Raw genomic sequence first — 27,475 nt, forward strand, 5'->3', positions numbered from 1 at the left:
GCCGACCAGAATGGCAATCAAATATATTAGAATCCAACAAACACCGATTGGCAGATATACGTAAGTAGAAATTATAACCGGAGGAATCAATACACCTTCGGTTGTTCTCTCTGTACAAGCAAGTGAAAATCGACAGCTATTTTCCTCCAATGTTGTGATTGAAATGATGTGTGCTCCACCCCCATCACATTCACAACCACAACCACCTCCACCTCCACCGTCGTCACCACATCCACATCCGCAACCATTTCCATTTCCACCTTTACCTCCACATCAACATCCATGTGTCAAATAAACAGCGAATCAAATTCCGAAACGGAATGTGGCACCTTGGTTTTGATTTGGTTGCGAAATGATGAGAATTAAAATGAATATATATAAAAGTTCTTTTCAATCGATACCGATTTTTTTATTGACAAAAGAAACGATAAACCTTTGTTGTCTACATTAAAAGTTTACTTAGGCCTATCAAGATATTACAGAAATATACTATCCGAAACCAAATTGTCCTGGTTAAGTTTCATCGGCAAGTAAATTCTTATGTCATTCAATTTGATCCATGTTTACGCCACCGTTATGGATCGTTTCCGTCAGGTTCAATTTCTTTCACGACTATGTAATAATAAATCTTTATTTCCTACTGTTTTTCTACTGCCTTCCGTGTCTCATATAACTGTTTGAAAGAGAGTAGAATGTTATTCACCACCACAACTGTAACACTTTCGAAAAGTTGCAATTCGGGCTCGAATTAAAATCGGATCTTTGCTACATCCCGGCGAAGTATATGATAATAAAAAAACAGGTTTGAAGCGTCTCCAAACGCCAAAACCGCGATAAGAAGCTTGAACGTTTCTCACATCTATCGCAGCTTCGGACTTTTTCTAATGAATTCTAATTTTGCACATTTGAATATTATCGCTATTCTACACCGTCGGTCAAAAATAGTAAAGAATCTTAAACATGAAAACAAATTCTTCAAACGGTTCTATGCGAACGAAACTATTTTCAGTTCAATATTATTTCTGTTAACAAAGCTGAAATTGCGTAGGTATACAAACGAAATTTGTCTCTTAATTTGAAAATGTGGAGAATCCTATGGAGCGATGATAAGCTTTTTAAGCTGTCTTTATCGGTTTATCCGAAAACTTTCGTCGGAATTGTATATTAGGAAGTGAACCGTTTGATTTTCTCCTAACTATGGTAAAAGTATCAAAGCAGATAACGTATGATTCAGTTTATAAAACTCTCTGGTTGGGAAACTTACCCTGTCAGTCCAGTAGAGAATGTGTAACGTGTTGCTTGCATCAAAATGACCGTTAGCTTCAGAATAGATATCAGCATTTTAATAGTGCCGTTAGTACTAGTGTCGTTCCTGAACTCTGCTGCGATTCCTAGAGATTTAAATTATCAACAGCGGGAGTTTGTAGAACACGAGACGACCAAGGGGATAGTTTTCGCGGATGTGAGTAAACCTACTTGTACGATGACCTAAATCTAGTGCAAGAGCACATGTCTGCATGTTCTGCTTTAGATGAGAGTGAAATTGTAAGAAATATAAATTTAATCATTTTATTTCAATGCTATTCATAGCCCACAGATGCAACGTCATCATCAACAACGGAAACTACCGACGCGACTACAACATCAACAACCGAAATGCCGTCGACCTCAAGTAGCACAACAGTTATAACAACACTACCAACCACTACTCAACAAACTACAACTACAAGTGAAGTTTCTACCTTGTCGACTGATACATCGACTACAACCACAGTCGTAACAACATCTTCGACAACAGAAATTCCATCAACTACAACCACTACGGAAACCACGACGACAACCGCAGTTGTAATTACATCAACTGGAACACCTCTCACTACAACAACTGCGGAACCTACCTCCAGCACTACAGAACCTAACCCGACAACTGCACCTTTTACAACTAGCACTGCAGCTACAACTTCAACGACAGAAGCGACGACTGAAGCTTCTTCTACAACCAGTACTGCAGCTACAACGACAGAAGATTCATCCATATCAACGACTGAGGCTTCTTCTACAACCAGTACTGTAGCTTCAACGACAGAAGGTTCATCCACATCGACAACACCTTCAACAACAACCACTACTGGAGAAACAAGTTCGACGACGGAAGCTTCATCATCGTCGACCACTACTGGAGGTACCAGTTCGACGACGGAAGGCTTATCAACGTCGACCACTACTGGAGGAACAAGTTCGACAACGGAAGGCTCATCAACATCGACAACACCATCAACTTCGACCACTACTGGAGGTACAAGTTCGACGACGGAAGCTTCATCAACGTCGACCACTACTGGAGGTACAACTTCGACAACGGAAGCTCCATCAACGTCGACCACTACTGGAGGTACAAGTTCGACGACGGAAGCTTCATCAACGTCGACCACTACTGGAGGTACAAGTTCGACGACAGAAGGTTCATCAACGTCGACCACTACTGGAGGTACAATTTCGACGACGGAAGGCTCATCAACATCGACAACACCATCAACTTCGACCACTACTGGAGGTACAAGTTCGACGACGGAAGCTTCATCAACGTCGACCACTACTGGAGGTACAACTTCGACAACGGAAGCTCCATCAACGTCGACCACTACTAGAGGTACAAGTTCGACGACGGAAGCTTCATCAACGTCGACCACTACTGGAGGTACAAGTTCGACGACAGAAGGTTCATCAACGTCGACCACTACTGGAGGTACAAGTTCGACGACGGAAGGCTCATCAACATCGACAACACCATTATCTTCGACCACTACTGGAGGTACATCTTCGACGACGGAAGCTTCATCAACGTCGACCACTACTGAAGAAACAAGTTCGACGACGGAAGGCTCATCAACATCGACAACTCAATCAACATCGACCACTACTGAAGGTACAACTTCGACGACGGAAGGCTCATCAACATCGACAACACCATTATCTTCGACCACTACTGAAGGTACAACTTCATCGACGGAAGCTTCATCAACGTCGACCACTACTGGAGGTACAAGTTCGACGACGGAAGGCTCATCAACATCGACTACTACTGGAGGTACAAGTTCGACGATGGAAGGCTCATCAACATCGACAACACCATCAACTTCGACCACTACTGAAGGTACAACTTCGACGACGGAAGGCTCATCAACATCGACAACACCATTATCTTCGACCACTACTGAAGGTACAACTTCATCGACGGAAGCTTCATCAACGTCGACCACTACTGGAGGTACAAGTTCGACGACGGAAGGCTCATCAACATCGACTACTACTGGAGGTACAAGTTCGACGATGGAAGGCTCATCAACATCGACAACACCATCAACTTCGACCACTACTGGAGGTACAAGTTCGACGACGGAAGCTTCATCAACGTCGACCACTACTGGAGGTACAAGTTCGACGACGGAAAGCTCATCAACATCGACCACTACTGAAGATACAACTTCGACCACGCAAGACTCGTCAACATCGACAACACCATTAACTTCGACCACTACTGGAGGTACAAGTTCGACGACGGAAGGCTCATCAACATCGACAACACCATTATCTTCGACCACTACTGAAGGTACAACTTCAACGACGGAAGCTTCATCAACGTCGACCACTACTGGAGGTACAAGTTCGACGACGGAAGGCTCATCAACATCGACAACACCATTTTCTTCGACCACTACTGGAGGTACATCTTCGACGACGGAAGCTTCATCAACGTCGACCACTACTGGAGGAACAAGTTCGACGACGGAAGGCTCATCAACATCGACAACACCATTATCTTCGACCACTACTGAAGGTACAACTAAAACGACGGAAGCTTCATCAACGTCGACCACTACTGGAGGTACAAGTTCGACGACAGAAGGTTCATCAACGTCGACTACTACTGGAGGTACAAGTTCGACGATGGAAGGCTTTTCAACATCGACAACACCATCAACTTCGACCACTACTGGAGGTACAAGTTCGACGACGGAAGCTTCATCAACGTCGACCACTACTGGAGGTACAAGTTCGACGACGGAAAGCTCATCAACATCGACCACTACTGAAGGTACAACTTCGACCACGCAAGACTCGTCAACATCGACAACACCAATAACTTCGACCACTACTGGAGGTACAAGTTCGACGACGAAAGGCTCATCAACATCGACAACACCATTATCTTCGACCACTACTGGAGGTACATCTTCGACGACGGAAGCTTCATCAACGTCGACCACTACTGGAGGTACAAGTTCGACGACGGAAGGCTCATCAACATCAACAACACCATTATCTTCGACCACTACTGAAGGTACAACTTCAACGACGGAAGCTTCATCAACGTCGACCACTACTGGAGGTACAAGTTCGACGACGGAAAGCTCATCAACATCGACAACACCATTATCTTCGACCACTACTGGAGGTACATCTTCGACGACGGAAGCTTCATCAACGTCGACCACTACTGGAGGAACAAGTTCGACGACGGAAGGCTCATCAACATCGACAACACCATTATCTTCGACCACTACTGAAGGTACAACTAAAACGACGGAAGCTTCATCAACGTCGACCACTACTGGAGGTATAAGTTCGACGACAGAAGGTTCATCAACGTCGACTACTACTGGAGGAACAAGTTCGACGATGGAAGGCTTTTCAACATCGACAACACCATCAACTTCGACCACTACTGGAGGTACAAGTTCGACGACGGAGGCTTCATCAACGTCGACCACTACTGGAAGTACAAGTTCGACGACGGAAAGCTCATCAACATCGACAACACCATTATCTTCGACCACTACTGGAGGTACATCTTCGACGACGGAAGCTTCATCAACGTCGACCACTACTGGAGGTACAAGTTCGACGACGGAAGGCTCATCAACATCAACAACACCATTATCTTCGACCACTACTGAAGGTACAACTTCAACGACGGAAGCTTCATCAACGTCGACCACTACTGGAGGTACAAGTTCGACGACGGAAGGCTCATCAACATCGACAACACCATTATCTTCGACCACTACTGGAGGTACATCTTCGACGACGGAAGCTTCATCAACGTCGACCACTACTGGAGGTACAAGTTCGACGACGGAAGGCTCATCAACATCAACAACACCATTATCTACGACCACTACTGAAGGTACAACTTCAACGACGGAAGCTTCATCAACGTCGACCACTACTGGAGGTACAAGTTCGACGACGGAAAGCTCATCAACATCGACCACTACTGAAGGTACAACTTCTACCACGCAAGGCTCGTCAACATCGACAACACCATTAACTTCGACCACTACTGGAGGTACAAGTTCGACGACGGAAGGCTCATCAACATCGACAACACCATTATCTTCGACCACTACTGAAGGTACAACTTCAACGACGAAAGCTTCATCAACGTCGACCACTACTGGAGGTACAAGTTCGACGACGGAAGGCTCATCAACATCGACAACACCATTATCTTCGACCACTACTGGAGGTACATCTTCGACGACGGAAGCTTCATTAACGTCGACCACTACTGGAGGTACAAGTTCGACGACGGAAGGCTCATCAACATCGACAACACCATTATCTTCGACCACTACTGAAGGTACAACTTCAACGACGGAAGCTTCATCAACGTCGACCACTACTGGAGGAACAAGTTCGACGACGGAAGGCTCATCAGCATCGACAACACCATTATCTACGACCACTACTGGAGGTACAACTTCGACGACGGAAGCTTCATCCACTTCGACCACATCTGGAGGAACAAGTTCGACGACGGAAGGCTCATCAACATCGACAACACCATTATCTTCGATCACTACTGGAGGTACATCTTCGACGACGGAAGCTTCATCAACGTCGACCACTACTGGAGGAACAAGTTCGACGACGGAAGGCTCATCAACATCGACAACACCATTATCTTCGACCACTACTGGAGGTACATCTTCGACGACGGAAGCTTCATCAACGTCGACCACTACTGGAGGAACAAGTTCGACGACGGAAGGCTCATCAACATCGACAATACCATTATCTTCGACCACTACTGGAGGTACATCTTCGACGACGGAAGCTTCATCAACGTCGACCACTACTGGAGGAACAAGTTCGACGACGGAAGGCTCATCAACATCGACAACACTATTATCTTCGACCACTACTGGAGGTACAACTTCGACGACGGAAGCTTCATCAACGTCGACCACTACTGGAGGTACAAGTTCGACGACGGAAGGCTCATCAACATCGACAACTCAATCAACATCGACCACTACTGGAGGTACAACTTCGACCACTCAAGGCTCATCAACATCGACAACACCATCAACTTCGACCACTACTGGAGGAACAAGTTCGACGACGCAAGGTTCATCAACCTCGACCACTACTGGAGAAACAAGTTCGACGACGGAAGGTTCATCAACATCGACAACACCATTAACTTCGTCCACCACTGGAGGTACAACTTCGTCGACGGAAGCTTCCTCAACGTCGACCACTACTGGAGGAACAAGTTCGACGACGGAAAGCTCATCAACATCGACCACTACTGAAGGTACAACTTCGACCACGCAAGGCTCGTCAACATCGACAACACCATTAACTTCGACCACTACTGGAGGTACAAGTTCGACGACGGAAGGCTCATCAACATCGACAACACCATTATCTTCGACCACTACTGAAGGTACATCTTCGACGACGGAAGCTTCATCAACGTCGACCACTACTGGAGGTACAAGTTCGACGACGGAAGGCTCATCAACATCGACAACACCATTATCTTCGACCACTACTGGAGGTACATCTTCGACGACGGAAGCTTCATCAACGTCGACCACTACTGGAGGAACAAGTTCGACGACGGAAGGCTCATCAACATCGACAACACCATTATCTTCGACCACTACTGGAGGTACAACTTCGACGACGGAAGCTTCATCAACGTCGACCACTACTGGAGGAACAAGTTCGACGACGGAAGGCTCATCAACATCGACAACACCATTATCTTCGACCACTACTGGAGGTACAACTTCGACGACGGAAGCTTCATCAACGTCGACCACTACTGGAGGTACAAGTTCGACGACGGAAGGTTCATCAACATCGACAACACCATTATCTTCGACCACTACTGGAGGTACAACTTCGACGACGGAAGCTTCATCAACGTCGACCACAACTGGAGGTACAAGTTCGACGACGGAAAGCTCATCAACATCGACAACACCATTATCTTCGACCACTACTGGAGGTACAACTTCGACGACGGAAGCTTCATCAATGTCGACCACTACTGGAGGTACAAGTTCGACGACGGAAGGCTCATCAACATCGACAACACCATTATCTTCGACCACTACTGGAGGTACAACTTCGACGACGGAAGCTTCATCAACGTCGACCACTACTGGAGGTACAAGTTCGACGACGGAAGGTTCATCAACATCGACAACACCATTATCTTCGACCACTACTGGAGGTACAACTTCGACGACGGAAGCTTCATCAACGTCGACCACTACTGGAGGAACAAGTTCGACGACGGAAGGCTCATCAACATCGACAACACCATTATCTTCGACCACTACTGGAGGTACAACTTCGACGACGGAAGCTTCATCAACGTCGACCACTACTGGAGGAACAAGTTCGACGACGGAAGGTTCATCAACATCGACAACACCATTATCTTCGACCACTACTGGAGGTACAACTTCGACGACGGAAGCTTCATCAACGTCGACCACTACTGAAGGAACAAGTTCGACGACGGAAGGCTCATCAACATCGACAACACCATTATCTTCGACCACTACTGGGGGTACATCTTCGACGACGGAAGCTTCATCAACGTCGACCACTACTGGAGGAACAAGTTCGACGACGGAAGGTTCATCAACATCGACAACACCATTATCTTCGACCACTACTGGAGGTACAACTTCGACGACGGAAGCTTCATCAACGTCGACCACTACTGAAGGAACAAGTTCGACGACGGAAGGCTCATCAACATCGACAACACCATTATCTTCGACCACTACTGGAGGTACATCTTCGACGACGGAAGCTTCATCAACGTCAACCACTACTGGAGGTACAAGTTCGACGACGGAAGGTTCAACAACATCGACAACACCATTATCTTCGACCACTACTGGAGGTACAACTTCGACGACGGAAGCTTCATCAACGTCGACCACTACTGGAGGAACAAGTTCGACGACGGAAGGCTCATCAACATCGACAACACCATTATCTTCGACCACTACTGGAGGTACAACTTCGACGACGGAAGCTTCATCAACGTCGACCACTACTGAAGGAACAAGTTCGACGACGGAAGGCTCATCAACATCGACAACACCATTATCTTCGACCACTACTGGAGGTACAACTTCGACGACGGAAGCTTCATCAACGTCGACCACTACTGGAGGTACAAGTTCGACGACGGAAGGTTCAACAACATCGACAACACCATCAACTTCGACCACTACTGGAGGTACAACTTCGACGACGGAAGCTTCCTCAACGTCGACCACTACTGGAGGTACAAGTTCGACGACGGAAAGCTCATCAACATCGACAACACCATTATCTTCGACCACTACTGGAGGTACATCTTCGACGACGGAAGCTTCATCAACGTCGACCACTACTGGAGGAACAAGTTCGACGACGGAAGGCTCATCAACATCGACAACACCATTATCTTCGACCACTACTGGAGGTACAACTTCGACGACGGAAGCTTCATCAACGTCGACCACTACTGGAGGAACAAGTTCGACGACGGAAGGCTCATCAACATCGACAACACCAATATCTTCGACCACTACTGGAGGTACAACTTCGACGACGGAAGCTACATCAACGTCGACCACTACTGGAGGTACAAGTTCGACAACGGAAGGCTCATCAACATCGACAACACCATTATCTTCGACCACTACTGAAGGTACAACTTCAACGACGGAAGCTTCATCAACGTCGACCACTACTGGAGGTACAAGTTCGACGACGGAAGGCTCATCAACATCGACAACACCATTATCTTCGACCACTACTGGAGGTACATCTTCGACGACGGAAGCTTCATCAACGTCGACCACTACTGGAGGTACAAGTTCGACGACGGAAGGCTCATCAACATCAACAACACCATTATCTACGACCACTACTGAAGGTACAACTTCAACGACGGAAGCTTCATCAACGTCGACCACTACTGGAGGTACAAGTTCGACGACGGAAAGCTCATCAACATCGACCACTACTGAAGGTACAACTTCTACCACGCAAGGCTCGTCAACATCGACAACACCATTAACTTCGACCACTACTGGAGGTACAAGTTCGACGACGGAAGGCTCATCAACATCGACAACACCATTATCTTCGACCACTACTGAAGGTACAACTTCAACGACGAAAGCTTCATCAACGTCGACCACTACTGGAGGTACAAGTTCGACGACGGAAGGCTCATCAACATCGACAACACCATTATCTTCGACCACTACTGGAGGTACATCTTCGACGACGGAAGCTTCATTAACGTCGACCACTACTGGAGGTACAAGTTCGACGACGGAAGGCTCATCAACATCGACAACACCATTATCTTCGACCACTACTGAAGGTACAACTTCAACGACGGAAGCTTCATCAACGTCGACCACTACTGGAGGAACAAGTTCGACGACGGAAGGCTCATCAGCATCGACAACACCATTATCTACGACCACTACTGGAGGTACAACTTCGACGACGGAAGCTTCATCCACTTCGACCACATCTGGAGGAACAAGTTCGACGACGGAAGGCTCATCAACATCGACAACACCATTATCTTCGATCACTACTGGAGGTACATCTTCGACGACGGAAGCTTCATCAACGTCGACCACTACTGGAGGAACAAGTTCGACGACGGAAGGCTCATCAACATCGACAACACCATTATCTTCGACCACTACTGGAGGTACATCTTCGACGACGGAAGCTTCATCAACGTCGACCACTACTGGAGGAACAAGTTCGACGACGGAAGGCTCATCAACATCGACAATACCATTATCTTCGACCACTACTGGAGGTACATCTTCGACGACGGAAGCTTCATCAACGTCGACCACTACTGGAGGAACAAGTTCGACGACGGAAGGCTCATCAACATCGACAACACTATTATCTTCGACCACTACTGGAGGTACAACTTCGACGACGGAAGCTTCATCAACGTCGACCACTACTGGAGGTACAAGTTCGACGACGGAAGGCTCATCAACATCGACAACTCAATCAACATCGACCACTACTGGAGGTACAACTTCGACCACTCAAGGCTCATCAACATCGACAACACCATCAACTTCGACCACTACTGGAGGAACAAGTTCGACGACGCAAGGTTCATCAACCTCGACCACTACTGGAGAAACAAGTTCGACGACGGAAGGTTCATCAACATCGACAACACCATTAACTTCGTCCACCACTGGAGGTACAACTTCGTCGACGGAAGCTTCCTCAACGTCGACCACTACTGGAGGAACAAGTTCGACGACGGAAAGCTCATCAACATCGACCACTACTGAAGGTACAACTTCGACCACGCAAGGCTCGTCAACATCGACAACACCATTAACTTCGACCACTACTGGAGGTACAAGTTCGACGACGGAAGGCTCATCAACATCGACAACACCATTATCTTCGACCACTACTGAAGGTACATCTTCGACGACGGAAGCTTCATCAACGTCGACCACTACTGGAGGTACAAGTTCGACGACGGAAGGCTCATCAACATCGACAACACCATTATCTTCGACCACTACTGGAGGTACATCTTCGACGACGGAAGCTTCATCAACGTCGACCACTACTGGAGGAACAAGTTCGACGACGGAAGGCTCATCAACATCGACAACACCATTATCTTCGACCACTACTGGAGGTACAACTTCGACGACGGAAGCTTCATCAACGTCGACCACTACTGGAGGAACAAGTTCGACGACGGAAGGCTCATCAACATCGACAACACCATTATCTTCGACCACTACTGGAGGTACAACTTCGACGACGGAAGCTTCATCAACGTCGACCACTACTGGAGGTACAAGTTCGACAACGGAAGGCTCATCAACATCGACAACACCATTATCTTCGACCACTACTGGAGGTACAACTTCGACGACGGAAGCTTCATCAACGTCGACCACAACTGGAGGTACAAGTTCGACGACGGAAGGTTCATCAACATCGACAACACCATTATCTTCGACCACTACTGGAGGTACAACTTCGACGACGGAAGCTTCATCAATGTCGACCACTACTGGAGGTACAAGTTCGACGACGGAAGGCTCATCAACATCGACAACACCATTATCTTCGACCACTACTGGAGGTACAACTTCGACGACGGAAGCTTCATCAACGTCGACCACTACTGGAGGTACAAGTTCGACGACGGAAGGTTCATCAACATCGACAACACCATTATCTTCGACCACTACTGGAGGTACAACTTCGACGACGGAAGCTTCATCAACGTCGACCACTACTGGAGGAACAAGTTCGACGACGGAAGGCTCATCAACATCGACAACACCATTATCTTCGACCACTACTGGAGGTACAACTTCGACGACGGAAGCTTCATCAACGTCGACCACTACTGGAGGAACAAGTTCGACGACGGAAGGTTCATCAACATCGACAACACCATTATCTTCGACCACTACTGGAGGTACAACTTCGACGACGGAAGCTTCATCAACGTCGACCACTACTGAAGGAACAAGTTCGACGACGGAAGGCTCATCAACATCGACAACACCATTATCTTCGACCACTACTGGGGGTACATCTTCGACGACGGAAGCTTCATCAACGTCGACCACTACTGGAGGAACAAGTTCGACGACGGAAGGTTCATCAACATCGACAACACCATTATCTTCGACCACTACTGGAGGTACAACTTCGACGACGGAAGCTTCATCAACGTCGACCACTACTGAAGGAACAAGTTCGACGACGGAAGGCTCATCAACATCGACAACACCATTATCTTCGACCACTACTGGAGGTACATCTTCGACGACGGAAGCTTCATCAACGTCAACCACTACTGGAGGTACAAGTTCGACGACGGAAGGTTCAACAACATCGACAACACCATTATCTTCGACCACTACTGGAGGTACAACTTCGACGACGGAAGCTTCATCAACGTCGACCACTACTGGAGGAACAAGTTCGACGACGGAAGGCTCATCAACATCGACAACACCATTATCTTCGACCACTACTGGAGGTACAACTTCGACGACGGAAGCTTCATCAACGTCGACCACTACTGAAGGAACAAGTTCGACGACGGAAGGCTCATCAACATCGACAACACCATTATCTTCGACCACTACTGGAGGTACAACTTCGACGACGGAAGCTTCATCAACGTCGACCACTACTGGAGGTACAAGTTCGACGACGGAAGGTTCAACAACATCGACAACACCATCAACTTCGACCACTACTGGAGGTACAACTTCGACGACGGAAGCTTCCTCAACGTCGACCACTACTGGAGGTACAAGTTCGACGACGGAAAGCTCATCAACATCGACAACACCATTATCTTCGACCACTACTGGAGGTACATCTTCGACGACGGAAGCTTCATCAACGTCGACCACTACTGGAGGAACAAGTTCGACGACGGAAGGCTCATCAACATCGACAACACCATTATCTTCGACCACTACTGGAGGTACAACTTCGACGACGGAAGCTTCATCAACGTCGACCACTACTGGAGGAACAAGTTCGACGACGGAAGGCTCATCAACATCGACAACACCATTATCTTCGACCACTACTGGAGGTACAACTTCGACGACGGAAGCTACATCAACGTCGACCACTACTGGAGGTACAAGTTCGACAACGGAAGGCTCATCAACATCGACAACACCATTATCTTCGACCACTACTGGAGGTACAACTTCGACGACGGAAGCTTCCTCAACGTCGACCAATACAGGAGGTACAAGTTCGACGACGGAAGGTTCATCAACATCGACAACACCATTATCTTCGACCACTACTGGAGGTACAACTTCGACGACGGAAGCTTCATCAACGTCGACCACTACTGGAGGAACAAGTTCGACGACGGAAGGCTCATCAACATCGACAACACCATTATCTTCGACCACTACTGGAGGTACATCTTCGACGACGGAAGCTTCATCAATGTCGACCACTACTGGAGGTACAAGTTCGACGACGGAAGGCCCATCAACATCGACCACTACTGAAGGTACAACTTCGACCACGCAAGGCTCGTCAACATCGACAACACCATTAACTTCGACCACTACTGGAGGTACAAGTTCGACGACGGAAGGCTCATCAACATCGACAACACCATTATCTTCGACCACTACTGAAGGTACAAGTTCGACGACGGAAGCTTCATCAACGTCGACCACTACTGGAGGTACAAGTTCGACGACGGAAGGCTCATCAACATCGACAACACCATTATCTTCGACCACTACTGGAGGTACAACTTCGACGACGGAAGCTTCATCAACGTCGACCACTACTGGAGGTACAAGTTCGACGACGGAAGGCTCATCAACATCGACAACAACATCATCTTCGACCACTACTGAAGGTACAACTTCAACGACGGAAGCTTCATCAACGTCGACCACTACTGGAGGAACAAGTTCGACGACGGAAGGCCCATCAGCATCGACAACACCATTATCTTCGACCACTACTGGAGGTACAACTTCGACGACGGAAGCTTCATCAACGTCGACCACTACTGGAGGTACAAGTTCGACGACGGAAGGCTCATCAACATCGACAACACCATTATCTTCGACCACTACTGGAGGTACATCTTCGACGACGGAAGCTTCATCAACGTCGACCACTACTGGAGGAACAAGTTCGACGACGGAAGGCTCATCAACATCGACAACACCATTATCTTCGACCACTACTGGAGGTACAACTTCGACGTCGGAAGCTTCATCAACGTCGACCACTACTGGAGGAACAAGTTCGACGACGGAAGGCTCATCAACATCGACAACACCATTATCTTCGACCACTACTGGAGGTACAACTTCGACGATGGAAGCTTCATCAACGTCGACCACTACTGGAGGAACAAGTTCGACGACGGAAGGCTCATCAACATCGACAACACCATTATCTTCGACCACTACTGGAGGTATAACTTCGACGACGGAAGCTTCATCAACGTCGACCACTACTGGAGGTACAAGTTCGACGACGGAAGGCTCATCAACATCGACAACTCAATCAACATCGACCACTACTGGAGGTACAACTTCGACCACTCAAGGCTCATCAACATCGACAACACCATCAACTTCGACCACTACTGGAGGAACAAGTTCGACGACGCAAGGTTCATCAACGTCGACCACTACTGGAGAAACAAGTTCGACGACGGAAGGTTCATCAACATCGACAACACCATCAACTTCGACCACCACTGGAGGTACAACTTCGTCGACGGAAGCTTCCTCAACGTCGACCACTACTGGAGGTACAAGTTCGACGACGGAAAGCTCATCAACATCGACCACTACTGGAGGTACAACTTCGACCACTCAAGGCTCATCAACATCGACAACACCATCAACTTCGACCACTACTGGAGGAACAAGTTCGACGACGCAAGGTTCATCAACGTCGACCACTACTGGAGAAACAAGTTCGACGACGGAAGGCTCATCAACATCGACAACACCATTATCTTCGACCACTACTGGAGGTACATCTTCGACGACGGAAGCTTCATCAACGTCGACCACTACTGGAGGAACAAGTTCGACGACGGAAGGCTCATCAACATCGACAACACCATTATCTTCGACCACTACTGGAGGTACAACTTCGACGACGGAAGCTTCATCAACGTCGACCACTACTGGAGGAACAAGTTCGACGACGGAAGGCTCATCAACATCGACAACACCATTATCTTCGACCACTACTGGAGGTACAACTTCGACGACGGAAGCTACATCAACGTCGACCACTACTGGAGGTACAAGTTCGACAACGGAAGGCTCATCAACATCGACAACACCATTATCTTCGACCACTACTGGAGGTACAACTTCGACGACGGAAGCTTCCTCAACGTCGACCACTACTGGAGGTACAAGTTCGACGACGGAAGGTTCATCAACATCGACAACTCAATCAACATCGACCACTACTGGAGGTACAACTTCGACCACTCAAGGCTCATCAACATCGACAACACCATCAACTTCTACCACTACTGGAGGTACAACTTCGACGACGGAAGCTTCATCAACGTCGACCACTACTGGAGGAACAAGTTCAACGACGGAAGGCACATCAATATCGACAACACCATTATCTTCGACCACTACTGGAGGAACAACTTCGACGACGGAAGCTTCATCAACGTCGACCACTACTGGAGGAACAAGTTCGACGACGGAAGGCTCATCAACATCGGCAACACCATTATCTTCGACCACTACTGGAGGTACATCTTCGACGACGGAAGCTTCATCAATGTCGACCACTACTGGAGGTACAAGTTCGACGACGGAAGGCCCATCAACATCGACCACTACTGGAGGTACAACTTCGACCACGCAAGGCTCGTCAACATCGACAACACCATTAACTTCGACCACTACTGGAGGTACAAGTTCGACGACGGAAGGCTCATCAACATCGACAACACCATTATCTTCGACCACTACTGAAGGTACATCTTCGACGACGGAAGCTTCATCAACGTCGACCACTACTGGAGGAACAAGCTCGACGACGGAAGGCTCATCAACATCGACAACACCATTATCTTCGACCACTACTGGAGGTACATCTTCGACGACGGAAGCTTCATCAACGTCGACCACTACTGGAGGAACATCTTCGACGACGGAAGGCTCATCAACATCGACAACACCATTATCTTCGACCACTACTGGAGGTACAACTTCGACGACGGAAGCTTCATCAACGTCGACCACTACTGGAGGTACAAGTTCGACGACAGAAGGTTCATCAACGTCGACCACTACTGGAGGTACAAGTTCGACGATGGAAGGCTCATCAACATCGACAACACCATCAACTTCGACCACTACTGGAGGTACAAGTTCGACGACGGAAGCTTCATCAACGTCGACCACTACTGGAGGTACAAGTTCGACGACGGAAAGCTCATCAACATCGACCACTACTGAAGGTACAACTTCGACCACGCAAGACTCGTCAAAATCGACAACACCATTAACTTCGACCACTACTGGAGGTACAAGTTCGACGACGGAAGGCTCATCAACATCGACAACACCATTATCTTCGACTACTACTGAAGGTACAACTTCAACGACGGAAGCTTCATCAACGTCGACCACTACTGGAGGTACAAGTTCGACGACGGAAGGCTCATCAACATCGACAACACCATTATCTTCGACCACTACTGGAGGTACAAGTTCGACGACGGAAGCTTCATCAACGTCGACCACTACTGGAGGTACAAGTTCGACGACGGAAGGCTCATCAACATCGACAACACCATTATCTTCGACCACTACTGAAGGTACAACTTCAACGACGGAAGCTTCATCAACGTCGACCACTACTGGAGGTACAAGTTCGACGACGGAAGGCTCATCAACATCGACAACACCATTATCTTCGACCACTACTGGAGGTACATCTTCGACGACGGAAGCTTCATCAACGTCGACCACTACTGGAGGTACAAGTTCAACGACGGAAGGCTCATCAACATCGACAACACCATCAACTTCGACCACTACTGGAGGTACAAGTTCGACGACGGAAGCTTCATCAACGTCGACCACTACTGGAAGTACAAGTTCGACGACGAAAAGCTCATCAACATCGACCACTACTGAAGGTACAACTTCGACCACGCAAGGCTCGTCAACATCGACAACACCATTAACTTCGACCACTACTGGAGGAACAAGTTCGACGACGGAAGGCTCATCAACATCGACAACACCATTATCTTCGACCTCTACTGAAGGTACAACTTCAACGACGGAAGCTTCATCAACGTCGACCACTACTGGAGGTACAAGTTCGACGATGGAAGGCTTATCAACATCGACAACACCATTATCTTCGACCACTACTGGAGGTACATCTTCGACGACGGAAGCTTCATCAACGTCAACTACTACTGGAGGTACAAGTTCGACGACGGAAGGCTCATCAACATCGACAACACCATTATCTTCGACCACTACTCAAGGTACAACTTCAACGACGGAAGCTTCATCAACGTCGACCACTACTGGAGGAACAAGTTTGACGACGGAAGGCTCATCAGCATCGACAACACCATTATCTTCGACCACTACTGGAGGTACAACTTCGACGACGGAAGCTTCATCAACGTCGACCACTACTGGAGGAACAAGTTCGACGACGGAAGGCTCATCAACATCGACAACACCATTATCTCCGACCACTACTGAAGGTACAACTTCAACGACGGAAGCTTCATCAACGTCGACCACTACTGGAGGAACAAGTTCGACGACGGAAGGCTCATCAACATCGACAACACCATTATCTTCGACCACTACTGGAGGTACATCTTCGACGACGGAAGCTTCATCAACGTCAACCACTACTGGAGGTACAAGTTCGACGACGGAAGGCTCATCAACATCGACAACACCATTATCTTCGACCACTACTGAAGGTACAACTTCAACGACGGAAGCTTCATCAACGTCGACCACTACTGGAGGAACAAGTTCGACGACGGAAGGCTCATCAGCATCGACAACACCATTATCTTCGACCACTACTGGAGGTACAACTTCGACGACGGAAGCTTCATCAACGTCGACCACTACTGGAGGAACAAGTTCGACGACGGAAGGCTCATCAACATCGACAACACCATTATCTCCGACCACTACTGGAGGTACATCTTCGACGACGGAAGCTTCATCAACGTCGACCACTACTGGAGGTACAAGTTCGACGACGGAAGGCTCATCAATATCGACAACACCATTATCTTCGACCACTACTGGTGTTACATCTTCGACGACGGAAGCTTCATCAACGTCGACCACTACTGGAGGAACAAGTTCGACGACGGAAGGCTCATCAACATCGACAACACCATTATCTTCGACCACTACTGGAGGTACAACTTCGACGACGGAAGCTTCATCAACGTCGACCACTACTGGAGGTACAAGTTCGACGACGGAAGGCTCATCAACATCGACAACACCATTATCTTCGACCACTACTGGAGGTACATCTTCGACGACGGAAGCTTCATCAACGTCGACCACTACTGGAGGAACAAGTTCGACGACGGAAGGCTCATCAACATCGACAACACCATTATCTTCGACCACTACTGGAGGTTCAACTTCGATGACGGAAGCTTCATCAACGTCGACCACTACTGGAGGTACAAGTTCGACGACGGAAGGCTCATCAACATCGACAACACCATTATCTTCGACCACTACTGGAGGTACATCTTCGACGACGGAAGCTTCATCAACGTCGACCACTACTGGAGGTACAAGTTCGACGACGGAAGGCTCATCAACATCGACAACACCATTATCTTCGACCACTACTGAAGGTACAACTTCAACGACGGAAGCTTCATCAACGTCGACCACTACTGGAGGAACAAGTTCGACGACGGAAGGCTCATCAGCATCGACAACACCATTATCTTCGACCACTACTGGAGGTACAACTTCGACGACGGAAGCTTCATCAACGTCGACCACTACTGGAGGAACAAGTTCGACGACGGAAGGCTCATCAACATCGACAACACCATTATCTTCGACCACTACTGGAGGTACATCTTCGACGACAAAAGCTTCATCAACGTCGACCACTACTGGAGGAACAAGTTCGACGACGGAAGGCTCATCAACATCGACAACACCATTATCTTCGACCACTACTGGAGGTACAACTTCGACGACGGAAGCTTCATCAACGTCGACCACTACTGGAGGAACAAGTTTGACGACGGAAGGCTCATCAACATCGACAACACCATTATCTTCGACCACTACTGGAGGTACATCTTCGACGACGGAAGCTTCATCAACGTCGACCACTACTGGAGGAACAAGTTCGACGACGGAAGGCTCATCAACATCGACAACACCATTATCTTCGACCACTACTGGAGGTACAACTTCGACGACGGAAGCTTCAGCAACGTCGACCACTACTGGAGGAACAAGTTCGACGACGGAAGGCTCATCAACATCGACAACACCACTATCTTCGACCACAACTGGAGGTACAAGTTCGACGACGGAAGCTTCATCAACGTCGACCACTACTGGAGGAACAAGTTCGACGACGGAAGGCTCATCAACATCGACAACACCATTATCTTCGACCACTACTGGAGGTACATCTTCGACGACGGAAGCTTCATCAACGTCGACCACTACTGGAGGAACAAGTTCGACGACGGAAGGCTCATCAACATCGACAACACCATTATCTTCGACCACTACTGGAGGTACATCTTCGACGACGGAAGCTTCATCAACGTCGACCACTACTGGAGGAACAAGTTCGACGACGGAAGGCTCATCAACATCGACAACACCATTATCTTCGACCACAACTGGAGGTACATCTTCGACGACGGAAGCTTCATCAACTTCGACCACTACTGGAGGTACAAGTTCGACGACGGAAGGCTCATCAACATCGACAACACCATTATCTTCGACCACTACTGGAGGTACAACTTCGACGACGGAAGCTTCATCAACGTCGACCACTACTGGAGGAACAAGTTCGACGACGGAAGGCTCATCAACATCGACAACACCATTATCTTCGACCACTACTGGAGGTACAACTTCGACGACGGAAGTTTCATCAACGTCGACCACTACTGGAGGTACAAGCTCGACGACGGAAGGCTCATCAACATCGACAACACCATTATCTTCGACCACTACTGGAGGTACAACTTCGACGACGGAAGCTTCATCAACGTCGACCACTACTGGAGGAACAAGTTCGACGACGGAAGGCTCATCAACATCGACAACACCATTATCTTCGACCACTACTGGAGGTACATCTTCGACGACGGAAGCTTCATCAACTTCGACCACTACTGGAGGTACAAGTTCGACGACGGAAGGCTCATCAACATCGACAACACCATTATCTTCGACCACTACTGGAGGTACAACTTCGACGACGGAAGCTTCATCAACGTCGACCACTACTGGAGGTACAAGTTCGACGACGGAAGGCTCATCAACATCGACAACACCATTATCTTCGACCACTACTGGAGGTACATCTTCGACGACGGAAGCTTCATCAACGTCGACCACTACTGGAGGAACAAGTTCGACGACGGAAGGCTCATCAACATCGACAACACCATTATCTTCGACCACTACTGGAGGTACAACTTCGACGACGGAAGCTTCATCAACGTCGACCACTACTGGAGGAACAAGTTCGACGACGGAAGGCTCATCAACATCGACAACACCACTATCTTCGACCACAACTGGAGGTACATCTTCGACGACGGAAGCTTCATCAACGTCGACCACTACTGGAGGAACAAGTTCGACGACGGAAGGCTCATCAACATTGACAACACCATTATCTTCGACCACTACTGGAGGTACAACTTCGACGACGGAAGCTTCATCAACGTCGACCACTACTGGAGGTACAAGTTCGACGACGGAAGGCTCATCAACATCGACAACTCAATCAACATCGACCACTACTGGAGGTACAACTTCGACCACTCAAGGCTCATCAACATCGACAACACCATCAACTTCGACCACTACTGGAGGTACAACTTCGACGACGGAAGCTTCATCAACGTCGACCACTACTGGAGGAACAAGTTCAACGACGGAAGGCACATCAATATCGACAACACCATTATCTTCGACCACTTCTGGAGGTACAACTTCGACGACGGAAGCTTCATCAACGTCGACCACTACTGGAGGAACAAGTTCGACGACGGAAGGCTCATCAACATCGACAACACCATTATCTTCGACCACTACTGGAGGTACATCTTCGACGACGGAAGCTTCATCAACGTCGACCACTACTGGAGGAACAAGTTCGACGACGGAAGGCTCATCAACATCGACAACACCATTATCTTCGACCACTACTGGAGGTACATCTTCGACGACGGAAGCTTCATCAACTTCGACCACTACTGGAGGTACAAGTTCGACGACGGAAGGCTCATCAACATCGACAACACCATTATCTTCGACCACTACTGGAGGTACAACTTCGACGACGGAAGCTTCATCAACGTCGACCACTACTGGAGGAACAAGTTCGACGACGGAAGGCTCATCAACATCGACAACACCATTATCTTCGACCACTACTGGAGGTACAACTTCGACGACGGAAGTTTCATCAACGTCGACCACTACTGGAGGTACAAGTTCGACGACGGAAGGCTCATCAACATCGACAACACCATTATCTTCGACCACTACTGGAGGTACAACTTCGACGACGGAAGCTTCATCAACGTCGACCACTACTGGAGGAACAAGTTCGACGACGGAAGGCTCATCAACATTGACAACACCATTATCTTCGACCACTACTGGAGGTACAACTTTGACGACGGAAGCTTCATCAACGTCGACCACTACTGGAGGTACAAGTTCGACGACGGAAGGCTCATCAACATCGACAACACCATTATCTTCGACCACTACTGGAGGTACAACTTCGACGACGGAAGCTTCATCAACGTCGACCACTACTGGAGGAACAAGTTCGACGACGGAAGGCTCATCAACATCGACAACACCATTATCTTCGACCACTACTGGAGGTACAACTTTGACGACGGAAGCTTCATCAACGTCGACCACTACTGGAGGTACAAGTTCGACGACGGAAGGCTCATCAACATCGACAACACCATTATCTTCGACCACTACTGGAGGTACAACTTCGACGACGGAAGTTTCATCAACGTCGACCACTACTGGAGGTACAAGTTCGACGACGGAAGGCTCATCAACATCGACAACACCATTATCTTCGACCACTACTGGAGGTACAACTTTGACGACGGAAGCTTCATCAACGTCGACCACTACTGGAGGTACAAGTTCGACGACGGAAGGCTCATCAACATCGACAACACCATTATCTTCGACCACTACTGGAGGTACAACTTCGACGACGGAAGCTTCATCAACGTCGACCACTACTGGAGGTACAAGTTCGACGACGGAAGGCTCATCAACATCGACAACACCATTATCTTCGACCACTACTGGAGGTACAACTTTGACGACGGAAGCTTCATCAACGTCGACCACTACTGGAGGTACAAGTTCGACGACGGAAGGCTCATCAACATCGACAACACCATTATCTTCGACCACTACTGGAGGTACAACTTCGACGACGGAAGCTTCATCAACGTCGACCACTACTGGAGGTACAAGTTCGACGACGGAAGGCTCATCAACATCGACAACACCATTATCTTCGACCACTACTGGAGGTACAACTTCGACGACGGAAGTTTCATCAACGTCGACCACTACTGGAGGTACAAGTTCGACGACGGAAGGCTCATCAACATCGACAACACCATTATCTTCGACCACTACTGGAGGTACAACTTCGACGACGGAAGCTTCATCAACGTCGACCACTACTGGAGGAACAAGTTCGACGACGGAAGGCTCATCAACATCGACAACACCATTATCTTCGACCACTACTGGAGGTACATCTTCGACGACGGAAGCTTCATCAACGTCGACCACTACTGGAGGAACAAGTTCGACGACGGAAGGCTCATCAACATCGACAACACCATTATCTTCGACCACTACTGGAGGTACATCTTCGACGACGGAAGCTTCATCAACTTCGACCACTACTGGAGGTACAAGTTCGACGACGGAAGGCTCATCAACATCGACAACACCATTATCTTCGACCACTACTGGAGGTACAACTTCGACGACGGAAGCTTCATCAACGTCGACCACTACTGGAGGAACAAGTTCGACGACGGAAGGCTCATCAACATCGACAACACCATTATCTTCGACCACTACTGGAGGTACAACTTCGACGACGGAAGCTTCATCAACGTCGACCACTACTGGAGGAACAAGTTCGACGACGGAAGGCTCATCAACATCGACAACACCATTATCTTCGACCACTAGTGGAGGTACAACTTCAACGACGGAAGCTTCATCAACGTCGACCACTACTGGAGGAACAAGTTCGACGACGGAAGGCTCATCAACATCGACAACACCATTATCTTCGACCACTAGTGGAGGTACAACTTCGACGACGGAAGCTTCATCAACGTCGACCACTACTGGAGGTACAAGTTCGACGACGGAAGGCTCATCAACATCGACAACTCAATCAACATCGACCACTACTGGAGGTACAAGTTCGACGACGGAAGGCTCATCAACATCGACAACACCATCAACTTCGACCACTACTGGAGGTACAACTTCGACGACGGAAGCTTCATCAACGTCGACCCCTACTGGAGGAACAAGTTCAACGACGGAAGGCACATCAATATCGACAACACCATTATCTTCGACCACTACTGGAGGAACAACTTCGACGACGGAAGCTTCATCAACGTCGACCACTACTGGAGGTACAAGTTCGACGACGGAAGGCTCATCAACATCGACAACACCATTATCTTCGACCACTACTGGAGGTACAACTTCGACGACGGAAGTTTCATCAACGTCGACCACTACTGGAGGTACAAGTTCGACGACGGAAGGCTCATCAACATCGACAACACCATTATCTTCGACCACTACTGGAGGTACAACTTCGACGACGGAAGCTTCATCAACGTCGACCACTACTGGAGGAACAAGTTCGACGACGGAAGGCTCATCAACATCGACAACACCATTATCTTCGACCACTACTGGAGGTACAACTTCGACGACGGAAGCTTCATCAACGTCGACCACTACTGGAGGTACAAGTTCGACGACGGAAGGCTCATCAACATCGACAACACCATCAACTTCGACCACTACTGGAGGTACAACTTCGACGACGGAAGCTTCATCAACGTCGACCCCTACTGGAGGAACAAGTTCAACGACGGAAGGCACATCAATATCGACAACACCATTATCTTCGACCACTACTGGAGGAACAACTTCGACGACGGAAGCTTCATCAACGTCGACCACTACTGGAGGTACAAGTTCGACGACGGAAGGCTCATCAACATCGACTACACCATTATCTTCGACCACTACTGGAGGTACATCTTCGACGACGGAAGCTTCATCAACTTCGACCACTACTGGAGGAACAAGTTCGACGACGGAAGGCTCATCAACATCGACAACACCATTATCTTCGACCACTACTGGAGGTACAACTTCGACGACGGAAGCTTCATCAACTTCGACCACTACTGGAGGTACAAGTTCGACGACGGAAGGCTCATCAACATCGACAACACCATTATCTTCGACCACTACTGGAGGTACAACTTCGACGACGGAAGCTTCATCAACGTCGACCACTACTGGAGGAACAAGTTCGACGACGGAAGGCTCATCAACATCGACAACACCATTATCTTCGACCACTACTGGAGGTACAACTTCGACGACGGAAGCTTCATCAACGTCGACCACTACTGGAGGAACAAGTTCGACGACGGAAGGCTCATCAACATCGACAACACCATTATCTTCGACCACTACTGGAGGTACAACTTCGACGACGGAAGCTTCATCAACGTCGACCACTACTGGAGGAACAAGTTCGACGACGGAAGGCTCATCAACATCGACAACACCATTATCTTCGACCACTACTGGAGGTACAACTTCGACGACGGAAGCTTCATCAACTTCGACCACTACTGGAGGTACAAGTTCGACGACGGAAGGCTCATCAACATCGACAACACCATTATCTTCGACCACTACTGGAGGTACAACTTCGACGACGGAAGCTTCATCAACGTCGACCACTACTGGAGGAACAAGTTCGACGACGGAAGGCTCATCAACATCGACAACACCATTATCTTCGACCACTACTGGAGGTACAACTTCGACGACGGAAGCTTCATCAACGTCGACCACTACTGGAGGAACAAGTTCGACGACGGAAGGCTCATCAACATCGACAACACCATTATCTTCGACCACTACTGGAGGTACAACTTCGACGACGGAAGCTTCATCAACGTCGACCACTACTGGAGGAACAAGTTCGACGACGGAAGGCTCATCAACATCGACAACACCATTATCTTCGACCACTAGTGGAGGTACAACTTCAACGACGGAAGCTTCATCAACGTCGACCACTACTGGAGGTACAAGTTCGACTACACAAAGCTCATCAACATCGACAACTCCATTAACAACGACCACTACTGGAGGTACAACTTCGACGACGGAAGTTTCATCAACGTCGACCACTCCTGGAGGAACAAGTTCGACGACAGAAGGCTCATCAACATCGACAACACCATTATCTTCGACCACTACTGGAGGTACAACTTCGACGACGGAAGCTTCATCAACGTCGACCACTACTGGAGGTACAAGTTCGACTACACAAAGCTCATCAACATCGACAACTGCATCAACAACGACCACTACTGGAGGTACAACTTCGACGACGCAAAGCTCATCAACATCGACAACACCATCAACTTCGACCACTACTGGAGGTACAACTTCGACTACACAAAGCTCATCAACATCGACAACTCCATCAACAACGACCACTACTGGAGGTACAACTTCGACGACGCAAAGCTCATCAACATCGACAACTTCATTAACAACGACCACTACTGGAGGTACAACTTCGACTACACAAAGCTCATCAACATCGACAACTCCATCAACAACGACCACTACTGGAGGTACAACTTCGACGACGCAAAGCTCATCAACATCGACAACACCATTAACTTCGACCACTACTGGAGGTACAACTTCGACGACGCAAAGCTCATCAACATCGACAACACCATCAACTTCGACTACTACTGGAGGTACAACTTCGACGACACAAAGCTCATCAACATCGACAACACCATCAACTTCAACCACTACTGGAGGTACAACTTCGACGACGCAAAGCTCATCAACATCGACAACACCATCAACAACGACCACTACTGGCGGTACAACTTCGACGACAGAAGGAACATCCACATCGACTACTGCAAAATCTACGTCCACAACCACGGCTCAAACTACATCTTCGACAACTCCTTCAACTACAACCACTGCCACAACTACAACCACTGCGAAACCTTCGTCCACGACTACGGCTCAAACTACATCTACAACCACGGCTCAAACTACGTCTTCGACAACTCCTTCAACTACAACCTCTGCCACAACTACAACCACTGCGAAACCTACGTCCACAACTACTACTACAACTGCAGCTACAACTACAACGACTGTTAATCCGTTTACCACAACTAGACCCCAAGGATTCCCAGACCATCATCAAATAGTATATGGAACGTACAATGCAGCGAATTACATCTGCTTTTATAAGAAGATATTGGCCCTCAAATCTAGCCCTAGACGAATCAGTTTTGTCAATGTGAGTACACCAATCGATGGAAAGTAGTTCTTAAAATTTTAATTTTCGATCATTTTTGTCGTTTCGCAGCCTACTGGAAATGCCATTAACTATGTTCTAATAAGGCAAACACCGCAACGCTTCGCGACCGGTATTCAGGCTGAAATCATAACCGGAGGCATCGGTGCATCTTCGATTACCATGTCGATTGGCGCTTCTCCGAACTACTATTTCTTCTTCTCAACTGTTGTGATAGAAATGATGTGTACACCATAGGGCGAATCGGCAGTTAAATTTTAATTGCTACTAACATTTAGTGCTGAGACTATCCGGATACACATGTCCGGCTTCGGGATAAACCGGATTTTCGGATATTATCTGACAGGACATCCGGATATCCGGTTTTTGTATCCGAACATAACTTAATGAGGCTTATTAACATAATTAGATACGAGAGGGTGGGAGTTTGTAAAAAAAAACATTTTTCAAGGTTACGTTCTATTTGAACGGGCTTCAAAAAGTAAAAAAAAATTGCGGATATCTAGATCGTAAATATCCGGATATCCGTATGACCGACTATTCGATAGTCCATATCCAGATATCCGGAAATCCAGAAAGTGTTCGTTTACCCATCCGTGATCCGAGCTTCAAATAACCGGATCACGAATATATCCCA

The 27,475-nt window shown here is 48.2% G+C and overlaps 1 protein-coding gene across 1 annotated transcript; it reads left to right on the forward strand.

The window, feature by feature from the left end:
• The first annotated feature begins 1,309 nt into the window (after positions 1-1,309).
• On the forward strand, positions 1,310-27,475 carry LOC129719608 (mucin-2-like). Its single transcript, XM_055670998.1, has 11 exons — positions 1,310-1,462; positions 1,591-2,070; positions 13,702-13,752; positions 15,820-16,083; positions 16,438-17,069; positions 17,118-17,224; positions 17,405-17,424; positions 23,074-23,818; positions 24,318-24,331; positions 25,477-26,820; positions 26,890-27,475. Exons 1-11 carry the CDS (start codon positions 1,310-1,312, stop codon positions 27,073-27,075), a joined length of 3,996 nt encoding a protein of 1,331 aa, XP_055526973.1. The 3' UTR covers positions 27,076-27,475.

This window comes from Wyeomyia smithii, chromosome 2 (genome assembly GCF_029784165.1).
Source record: "Wyeomyia smithii strain HCP4-BCI-WySm-NY-G18 chromosome 2, ASM2978416v1, whole genome shotgun sequence".
In the NCBI taxonomy this organism is placed as follows: Eukaryota; Metazoa; Arthropoda; class Insecta; order Diptera; family Culicidae; genus Wyeomyia; species Wyeomyia smithii.

Excerpts from the sequence above, each read along its gene's own strand:
- LOC129719608 (XM_055670998.1), top strand. The coding sequence starts at position 1,310 with ATGACCGTTAGCTTCAGAATAGATATCAGCATTTTAATAGTGCCGTTA. Across the intron at positions 1,463-1,590 it reads AGGGGATAGTTTTCGCGGAT|CCCACAGATGCAACGTCATC; the intron begins GTGAGTAAACCT and ends TGCTATTCATAG. Across the intron at positions 17,425-23,073 it reads GTACAACTTCAACGACGGAA|GAAGCTTCATCAACTTCGAC; the intron begins GCTTCATCAACG and ends TCTTCGACGACG.